This window comes from Drosophila melanogaster, chromosome 3R, assembly GCF_000001215.4.
Source record: "Drosophila melanogaster chromosome 3R".
In the NCBI taxonomy this organism is placed as follows: Eukaryota; Metazoa; Arthropoda; class Insecta; order Diptera; family Drosophilidae; genus Drosophila; species Drosophila melanogaster.
The window spans coordinates 7876021-7886964 of NT_033777.3; the positions used below are offsets into that span (position 1 = coordinate 7876021).

The following is a 10944-nucleotide window of genomic DNA, read 5'->3' on the forward strand; positions in this document are numbered from 1 at the left end:
AAAGTATATTGAAATATAAGCCAACTCGAGTGATTTTCTTATCTTAGTTAAGAATATTCTACTGACTTGAAAATAAAATCTTTATTTGTCCTAAAAAATAAATGTATCGACCCTAAAAATAAAGTACTTTCTATGGAGTATACACAACCTTTAGAAATGCTACGCATCGGTCCGAATATTTATCATTAAGTATTAGGAAGCTATATATTATTTAAGGTATTTATTGCTTATAGACACGTTTTTCCCACTGTACAAATGCACCACAAGAGGTCGACGAGGCAACGAGGCACATCGTGCACCCCAGCGCAAGCAAAGTCCCGGCTAGAGGTCACCTTCATTAAATTAAAGAAGACTGCTCATTTGCATGAGCGCCTTCGTTCCGCTTTTGCAGTTTGCCTTCATCCATAAATATGGATTTAGTTTCCTTTCAAATAAAAGCAGAACAACCTGCGGACGACATTTAATTAGTGGCAAATAATTTACAACCGCAGCCAGTGTTTTAAAGAAGTCATCTCGTACATTGATTAAGGAAAAAAAGCTGTTCGGGATAATTTATAGGCACTTAAATTATGCAATTATTTGAAAATTATTGAATAACCACATAGGCATATAACACAAGCGTTAGAGTGAAAAAGATATGATCGCGTGGCCAAGCTATTTTCACAGAAAGATAGAAATTTGCAAGAAAATGTTCGACATTTATACGGACGGATGGACAGAAATGGCTATCTCGGCTCGACTAATGAATCTGATTAATAATATATTTACTATATAGGAAAACTGTATGAAACAATGAGTACTAATTCATACAGCCTTGTATTTAGTAGAGTAGACAATGAACTAATTTTAATGGATATGTTTGGGATTTAATCTTTTACTCCCTAAATATACCTCTTATTTTAAAGAAATATTCTTCCTATCTTAAACACCTAATATTTAAAATGGCTCAAGTAAAAATCACATCACACAAACTAAGATCTGATGTGCTTCTTATTAAATTAATTTTACCCAAAAAGCTTTCCCCACCCACTAAAGTTTGGGAGAACTCCCGACGAGTTATGCAACAATTTAATGTCAACATACAATTAAGCTAGAAAATAGCGAGGCGAAGGCAGTCGTTAAACTCAGTGCAGCGATTTATTTTCGCCCCAAAACAAAAGTCAGACGGCAAAAAGGAAGACAGACAGGAAACAGGAGTGCAGAGGGCGACACATAGACGACGGCTAAAAAGTCATTTGTATGCAACCGCAAATCGAGGGACATTAAACTTTTAAGACGCTTTTATTGCTTTCCCCACGGCCCATGTGCCCATGTGCTCCACATCGTCTGTGTCCTTTTCAATTCTAATCCTTATACCTTTGGACCGCATGGCTCGGGGCCTTTGGATTCGGCTTTGATTCGACGGCTTAGCGTTGACATGGCTGTCGGTGGGACAGCCTGATTTATGTGGCCCAGTCCTTGGGCAAATCTCAATCAAATTGCTTGTGGCAACTGCGAAAAATCCACCGGCGAGCTCTATAAATTCTGCATAAGCAGTCGGACTCCTTAATTTTCTAAGGTACATTTTGTTGCACTTGGAGGTACATCAGGAATAAGATTCGTACATTGTGTCTTTCAGATATGTAGTCACGTTTCAATTTTCAGTATATTACATATTACCATAAATAAAGCTGCCACGAAGTTGAGCTAGTGTATCTCAAAAGCGTTCTCTCTTACTTACGCTAATTTTTTCGAATAAAATGTATCCTTAACTTATTGTTCTAAACTAAATAAACTTAAGAGCATTCATATAGTGAAATCAATGTGCATTGTTCCGCATATTCTTCGGCTTATAACTTTGAATGTGCAAATAAACTAAAGACTTCCGTTAGTTTCGAAAGCATTAACCCTTGGAATCGCTTTGCACAAACAAATGAAAATTAAAATCCATTTAAGTTATCAAATTCTTTCCTCGCACACTCTGCCAGCCGCAGACAATGACAACTTTTTACACATACTTGGGCCGAGAAATTGCACTTCCTGAGCAATTTATGCAGGCAAACTTTTGTGACACCTTCCGCCCACCTGGCAAATATTCGTCATACCTGTGAGCAGAATGCATCTGAAATTATGTGCCCCTCCAACGGCGCAGCAACAAAAACATCAGTGGGGTCCGGTGGGGTGGGCAGTTATAATTGCATTTTCCTGTCTGTCGTCTGCCCCCGAGACAAACTTCAAATGCCTGAGCCGCCAAGAAAGATACTCGTAAATGCATCTCCATTTCCATACATGCATGCATCTGCTGCTAAACGTTATTTAATGTTGAGCAATTAAATTGAAATTCGATAGTGCCTTTAAGCTTGGAAAAGTCGGAAAATGAAAGAAAAACTATTTTCTGTCGCTTGTGCGTGCCTTCAACGGTTGTTGCTTTTGTTTTCCTTGTACAGCGATTACCGCACGAGTGCTTTTTGTCAGTGTGCGGGTGAACGAATCTGCCTGCGTCTGTGTGGGTGAGTATCTGTGTGAAATGCTCTGCTTAGTGCACTCATGTGAGTAACGACGCTGTCGACAACGCGACTTTCCCATCGATATGGCACGCGCTCAGCTTTCTGTCCCCTAATACCATGAAAGCGTTTAAAAAAAATCACACAAAACCACAAGAATATATTGTGTAGAAAATATAAATAGCTGAATAACACTAAGAACACTTATGTGATGTTATCAGAAAGTTTGTTAATCTTATTTTTGCATTGAAAAAATGCTTAAACACTCTTTTTAATATTGTACAATTTTAAAGAAGGCAAGGGTTCATAGTTATAAATTTGGCTTCCATAGTATCCAAATTGTATCTTCCATTTCTTTTTAATTTCCTTTAAAAAAAATTAAAATTCTAGAAGAGACTAGCACTGTGAGTTAAGTAAGGAATTTCAACTTCGTCATAACTTTCTTTGGCGTCTCTCTATCTGGCCGCGGAATCTGCTGGCAATTCGAAGCTCCTCCAGGCTGCAATCAAAATGCATTCCGAATGAAAATTTCCGCTTATGTAAGTACACCGAACTTACGTCAGCCATGATGGGAAACGAAACGCAAAGGAAAATAAACGAAAAACAAAATTAAAATGCCGCAAACAAATGTGATGTCAACTTCTCAGTAGTGAACTCATTTCAGCATCCTTCGAATACTCGCATTACCGCATTTCCGCTTTTCACGGAACAAAGTAGAATCATTATGCCAAAAAAAAAAACTTTAGCACTTATCAGCGCGTTTAGATTATTCACAGCCTTTGTTTATCCAAGCACGAAGTTTTACTAAAGAATCATAAACAAAAAACGAGGCTGAAATGCAAAGTGAGAAAACTTCGTGATATTTGTTGTTCCTTTTTGTGACAGATTTTGTGCCCTTTTCAGTTCCTGAATATAGCCCCATTTGGGACTATGTCCAGCTTATTTGATTAATGTAGTAGTTTGAGATAGGCAAATTTTGAGTTACATCATTCATAACGTCAATTAAGTCATCATCATCGTAAACATTAAATTACGCTATTTTCTTATATTCTTCTATTAAAGCTGAATATTTTTAAATGATCCATTCTAGCCAGTGCTGAAATAACTTGGGCCGGAGAAGCAGAGCAGTCTAGCCAGGAAATAGGCTATCGGAAGTATTAATTTAGTGGCAAATTGATGCAGTCAGACGATGAAGGATTTTAAGCCCTGTAAACGAACTTGATGGGGGTTGTTAAGTGTATGAATATGTTATGTTAGCTTTGCTATTCAGTCTAGAAATTAGAAACTCTCTTTATTGCGTGGCAAACATTTAATTAGTTCTCTAACAGAATTAGCTATATTTAAAGTTACTTTTCTGATGCGTAAATCCCTATTAATGCCACGCTAGGCTTAAAACTAAAAAACCATTTTCTCCTTGCTGTACACATTTTCTCGAATTACCACATTTTAATCCAGTCATTGAACTATGCTGAAACAGCAGCGTGTTTTCGACAGACATGTCTGGCACATTGCGCAATCAGCGGACCTAGCTGGATCCACTTAAGCCCAGATGAACTTTACTCATGATGGAGCGGAGTTGGCCAAGTCCCTGAATGCTGGCAATTGAAAACGCTGAACGTTGGTTGAATGCCATTAAGACAATGCAGCACAGAATGGCACTGCAGAATGCAAAACAAACATCAATGTTTGAATGGATATATGCTAATGCTTCTGTGAATACAGATCTCTTGGCTGTGCACATAATTGTCCATTGTCGGCACTTATTTTTGTTGCAGTTCTTTTTATACTTTAGCTGCATATCAAATTGCCATTGCCATCGCAATAAAATGGCAAATAATATGAAATTATATCCAGGCAGCGAATGACAAAGTGCCAGCAAAGTTTTTCCTTGAAGAAACTTTTAGAATTTTGAATTGAGGCTACGATGAGTTGTCGAAATATTGGTGAGTTATGGCCATGTAAATATTTACTTCAACTTTGTTAAAACATGTTGAATATTCCAACATACAGTCGCATTTTTCGGCTGACATCACTCCGATATTTTGGGAATATTATATGCACTTAATCCCGGCCAATTGGCAGCGACTTCCTGTTCGCTTGCCAAAAGACCAAGCTAACACATTACTTATAAGCAAATAAGGTCAGATGAGAGGGGCAGGACACTGCTTCCGCTTCCACCTCCCCTGGCTTCGCATCCCCTTCAGGGCCACTTAAATATTTTACGCTTTTGTATTGTTAAGCAAAAGTTTTTCCCCATCCCGCCGGCCAAACGCATAAAAAATGCATACGCACACAAGTTCTCATATCGTTTATATAATGGGATTTTCACACACACACATTTGGGGTTTGTTTGTGTTGGCCAAGTTAAAAACAAAAGCGCAGCACTAGAGCCTGAAAGCGTGGAACGTTTAACTTTTTATGCAAAAGTACGATATTTCCTCTTTCCTCCATTCGCGGCTAAAAAGTGGAAGTGCAGCCAAGGATTCTAAAAGCATGAAAAGCTAGATCAGGCAAAAAATGCCTAAGTGATGTAGAGGAGACCACCTGAATGTAATCATCGTTATAAATTATGGTGGCACACGAATTACACAGAGTTTTTATGGGCATTTTTTTGACATAAGACAACTAAATTTTAAATATTTGGTTTGTAGCATAAGGCTGATAAAGTATAAGGTGGATATAGTGGATATCTTTGATGATGAATTGTTTGTTTTTTATTCTATTTGAATTCAAGATATATAGAACTGACCAAGGAATGCGGCATATGGAAATTAATGGATGGCAGCCATACTAGGTGATGACATTAAAAGTGAGACGCCTGGGAGCCCTAAGAGCTTCTTAACCAGCAAAGCTGCGATATTCCCCCCCCTCCACCAACTGTCCAATAAAATTGCCATCAGCACTGTCAGCATCAACAGCCCCTTGCAACTTGGTCGCCAGCCAAGAGCCAACATGGTGAAGGGTTCAGAGGTTGGGGCTAGGGTTGAAAAGGGGTTTTGAAGACTGCGTCAGTGCAGCGGTGACAGGCCGGGTCCCATCCATATGGTATACTCGTGTAGCGTACAGCATATGGCATACGGCAAGTGCCAAGCGCCATGTGGCATGTGGCACCTGGCAGGCCGTTGGCCCGGCCCTGTAATCCATTCACTTGCGCAGGGAAATTATTATAATTGCATTAGTTCAAAGGCAGAAAATTGAAATTGAAATACGTTAGACGATGTGATGGCACGGCCGCTGCTCTCCAGGATGCTGATGGATGGATGGTAGAATGTATAGCTGAATGGAAAGTTTGAGGCACTGAAAGGTGGCAGTACTGGAGCCAAAGTTGACGTAATGTGCCAAGGATGGGGCGTAGTCGAATGGACCAACTATTCGGTTAGCGATGCGCCTTTAAAATTAATTATTTTTTCTTGGCGTTTTTCGGTTCCTTCCTGCCCCAAATGAGATAAGACGGAAATCATCAGCAAATGGGCCATAATTGGCTTTTAACCGATGTTCTCATAGCTGAATCTAATGTACGCCGCTCTTGCCGGGTATCAAAAGCTTCGGCTTTAATGGAAGAAGTTCGGACCCATACAAGTTCTAATCGCCTGACATTGATGAGCACGACTTGATAGACATTTCGTGCTCGTTCGACATTCATGTATAGTTTTTAATGGCTGTCGAATAGGAAAATCAATATGAAAAGTTGTTGCTGATTAACACGCTATGAGAGCCCGAGCACATAAAAATCAAACAATCAAGGCTATAGTAAAGTTGCCTGGAATATTCAGGAGCAGGCAAAGTGAAGTGCGATTTTTGTTGATTGATTTAACAATTCATTCTTTTTATTCTACTTAAAGCAATTATATTATATTATGCAGTTACTTTTAGATTTCCAGTTTTTAAACATGAAGGAGACTTCTGTTCCGTCATAATATGTAATCGATAAAAATACAATCAGCATTGCAAGCCAATTGCGAATTTAAAAAAAAACACAAGTAATTTCTCCCAAATAGAGTAAACATCAGACGGCAGCAGATTAAATAAAAACTTCTGAGAAATGTAAAAATTTTATATTCGCTCTGCATGCGATTCACTGATTTGTGTTGAAAATATGCAAATAACCAAATGACTGACTGCCTCTGAAACTGCCAACCTGAAAACAACACAAGTCCGGAAAATGGAAAAAAAAGAAGGAAAATCTCTCATGCGACATGTGCTTCGCCCACTGCCAGCCGCTCAAATGTTAAACCAGTCAGTCAGTTTTTTGTGTACACGTCAGCACAATTCAGAACAGTTTTCCAGTACAATTTCATATAAACGGAAAACAAGTTTCATTTTACAGAAGAGTATTTTTCATTTTTGATTTCACACCAACCACCTCCGAACACTTGACCTCAAGTAATTAGAAAACTTTTCACCCGGCTGCAGCTCCTCCACCAAATCCATGGAGATGAACATCGGTTTTCAACAATCGCCAAAAAGACAAAACAAAAAAGTTCCTTCTCCCTGGGCTCCTGGGCCGCAGTGGGTTGAGTTTTCCTCTGGTTTCCCCATTTTCAGTTCTGGCCATTGAGCCGAGTGTTGTGGGAAGACAGCGGCAGAGAAGTGCAAATTGCCCTCGTTAGATGCAATAAGAAGGGTTTTCCGCAGAAGAAGGAAATAAAAGTTCAAAGTTCTCAATTATTATAATACCCTTCAAGGGTAGGGAAACCAATACCCTTGATATCAAAGCTTAACAGGATTCACAAGGAATATTAAGGTTTCCTTCATTTATCTCACAATCTGCGTTGATGAGCGTAACAAATCATATTTTATAAATAATATAATAGTTGTTAAAAATGCATACGTCTAAGCTCTGAGTCCTTAAATAATTATTTGCAAGTATAATTGTTGGCACATCCTGCATTCTACAAAACATATAAGTTCTAATCCACAGTCAGCTCGCAGAAAATGTGTCAAGACAAACTTAGAAACACGGCAAAGAGTGGAAACTATGTTGTGCATGGAAGTGGCCAACTCCTGGCAGTTTTCTGCATCCAGAAGATAGCCGAGCAACAAAGGCAGCCGCCTCGCGTTCTACACAATCCAGCGGAAGACATTGCGGATGGTTATAGATGGAGGAAACAATAGTCCGGATATAGCTGCGAGTGTCAGTGGGAGATAACTCGGCATAAGTTAAGTGAACGTACACAGAGAACAATTTTATATTTAATTCACTCCACAAAAAACTCTCAAGCTGTAACAAAAAGATTTCCTATATGCATAAGTTGTAACTTAATTGTTAGAGACTCCTACTACCATCGTTTTCACAGTTTTAATCACATGTAATCCGTTCTTGAAAAAAATTGCTTTTCAATATGGTATTTCCGCCTTATTCGTTTGATATCTCTTTCAGTGTACGTCGGGGCGACGCCCAGTTGACTGCAAGGATTTGCCGAATCGCACTGGATCGATCCGAGGAGTGACTAAGAATTAAGCATGGCAGTAACCATATGCAAGCTGAATCGATAAGCGTGTGGCATGCAACCGACGTCCGATTGGCGACACTTAGCCGGCACTTGTTGTTGCCGCCGGGCAGGAAGATGGGTGCATGGGTAGCTCGCTGGGTGGCAAGTGGGTGGTAAGTAGGCGTGGGAATGGGCGGTGAAGGTGCCGCCATAAAAGTTTGACTACTCTGCGCTGATGTAATACCGCAAGACAATTTGCTTCGAACGTCATATGGCTGAACAAGCAGCGGGAAGCAACAACAAAAAACCCAAGCAAAAGCCGGCTAAAAGGCGCTCTCCTCGCTCCCTCTTACTTTCTCTCAGCGCCCGCTTTCTTCGAATCCCTATCTCTCTCCTCCCATTTCTCTCTCAGCTGCACATGCGCGAGGTCGTGGAATGACGGCATGTTGTACCCTTCAATTTGTGCGCAATGTGACAGTTTTTCCAAAGTATACAAGAATAGTAGTTAACGCTTTAATATTTTGAAAATATTTTCAATGGACTTCAGGTTTATTTCTTACATACTAGAACCTAATCGTTCACTTTTTAATTGATTTGATTTATCCATTTATATAACAAGAGTGTTTCCACTGAAAACCAAGTGTCGGAAACGCATCTCCTACAATCCACAATCTTATATGTATATTTTCACGGCAAAATGATGAATCAGCTGTTTTGCACAGCGACTGGAATTCGACGCTGGAAGGCTAGAGAGCCAGTTCTTCTTCGGTCTTCCGTCTCCGACGGAGTAGGTGCCCGTGTCCGCGTCCGGGTCCGAACCGGAATTAAAATCCGGGTGCTATAAGGCACCCCGGCCGGCCACAGCTGTGGGCCCAAACAAGCCACAAGCCATATGCTATTGATTTTCTGTGCCTTTTCTGCCTTGTTACCCATTTTTCTTTCCTTTTGACTTGGTGCCGTGTTTCTCTTTGTATTTCATTTTATTTTTTGTGGGCTGTTACTTTACGGTGACGCGATTGGTGTCGGGCGTAATGCAAGTTAATTTATTCGCTGCCAGCGAATTTTAGTTATTTACTTTGGGACTCCATATATATTCGCTCTACATTGTCTGAAATAAGCTGAGAAATATTGCATGTCTCTGGACAAACGAGTTGTGACGACACTCCAAGGATTGCGGACGTAAGGTGATATTGATCAACATTATGAAAGCTGGTAAAAAAAAATGTGGCCAAGGGAAAATCAGTTAGGTGAAAGAGTTCAAGGAATTCCCGCATGACATTAATTGAACCGAAATCTAGTCGAGTCAAACTAGAAATAATTAAACAGGACTTTAATTTTGTGTTTATGATTGGACAATTAAGAAAATAAATAATCAGTTAATATTTGAATTGTAATTGAAGGTAAATCCCAATTTCCCAAAAATACCATACCCTTGCGTAATTAATTAAAATTTGAATTGCAATTTTGGGAGTTATTCACCTCATATTTCACCATAAATTTCTGATTCGGTCCCCTGAGTCTGATTTAACCCTCCAATTTAATTCCGAATATGGAATGTTAAAGTCCCCACACATTAAAAATTCACCCTAATCCCGCAATTCTTCAAAACAAGTCATAATTCAAGCCAAGTCACCCCATTTTCGACTGCAGCCCTTTCACTTGTCGCCCGCAAGTATGCAATAAAAATCTATTATGTGTCCTGCACTCACACTCAATAACCAAAGAACTTTTATCCGTAAAAAAATATAACTTAACTGCTTTTGGTATATTATTATGGTTTTTTTTACCGACAACAATTAGCAAATCAACTTTAATTATATAGACGCTTAACATTTCTTTTGCAGTTAGGGATATTATTTTACAACATTTTGCAGGGTGGAGAGGGGTCTTTTTTCCGGGGGCATTGTACGTTACTCACCTTGTCTACCGGCATTGATGGGCACGCTCTGCACAGATTCCAGAATGAGCCAATCATAGGGAAATGCTTTTGCTGTTTGCCAACCAAAGTGCCAAAAATACAAATTAAACACGCGCGCGTAGGGGTTTCTCTTCTTTCGATCAGCGGCGATTGACGTTGCTTATGTTTAACAACTTTTCATGGGTCACACACACGCGCCTGGCCTTTAAACCTAAATATTTCACCTCTCGCTCGCTCTCTCTATACGCACACGCACCTGGACAATGCGTAGCGAAGAAAGTGCGTTTGTATTGTCATAGGCCAAATTGACTTCCGCTGCGGGGAAAATGGTGGCGTGAGAAAAAGTACTGCATACCAGCGGGCGCCTTGTTCCTGCGATGATCTCATGCCCACATACACACACAGCCGACAAATTTGATGGCCCACTGAAAAGTGCCGCAATTAGCCTATAATACCCGCTTGTAGCGGACAAACAACTTTATTGGACATTAAAAACAGAAACTTGCGCGAGAGCCACGCTCAGATTCTTATTTTCTTGCCCTAGCCAATCGATATCTATTTTTCATGACAGCCCCGTGGTATGCAATACTTTTTAGCCGCTTCGCGCTGCCTGCATATCGCACTTCTGTCAGCCGCTTCTTTCTCCTGCGTGGTCGTGGTTCGTGGTCACTGAAGCGAATACCTTACTCTGGTAAGGCAAGGTAGTGCCAAAAAACTTCAGGTGAAGCACTGGGAAACACACTTTTCAAGATTGAACCGATTTTCTCTCTGCCGCTGCTACTGCTGCTGCTGCTGCCTGCTCATATGTATATGTAGCTGTGAGAATATGCTATGGCTCTTTTCTGGCGGTTTCAACTCGACGACGTTACGAACACGACTGAACCTGAACTGAAAGGTCCCACAAATAATCCAGCGAGCGAAGCCAAAGCGACGGCGTTGGAGTTGACGCAGGGCCTGGAAGTTTTGGGGGAGAGAGATTTGGAAGTGGAATGGAACCGCGAATCGAATTGGAAGCCACACTGAACATCTGTTTGCATGGGCGTCGGTGGGTGCACGAAACTGCGTTACCAATAGGCAAAACAAGCTTTTAGATACTTGGGAAATTTTTGGG

General features: G+C 40.3%; 1 protein-coding gene and 1 long non-coding RNA gene across 9 annotated transcripts in view, besides 1 other annotated feature; both read right to left on the minus strand.

The window, feature by feature from the left end:
- Positions 1-10713, minus strand: part of CG17816 (uncharacterized protein) — a 31152-nt gene extending 20439 nt beyond the window's left edge. For 5 of the 8 annotated variants that reach the window (NM_001104235.2, NM_206458.3, NM_141487.3 and 2 more), the window contains exons 1-2: positions 10576-10713; positions 9834-10148 (exon numbers count right to left, since the gene is read on the minus strand). In NM_001104235.2, coding sequence (NP_001097705.1) covers positions 9834-9890 — 57 coding nt within the window. In that variant the 5' untranslated portion in view covers positions 9891-10148; positions 10576-10713. Of the gene's footprint in view, positions 1-9833 lie in introns of all 8 variants that reach the window. The other 3 variants (NM_001275421.1, NM_169198.3, NM_001170070.3) reach the window with 3 other exon arrangements.
- Positions 693-763: a mobile genetic element.
- Positions 7673-8421, minus strand: lncRNA:CR46127 (long non-coding RNA:CR46127). The gene has a single exon (NR_133360.1). It is a non-coding gene; the product is annotated as a long non-coding RNA:CR46127 (long non-coding RNA).
- Positions 10714-10944: the final 231 nt, after the last annotated feature.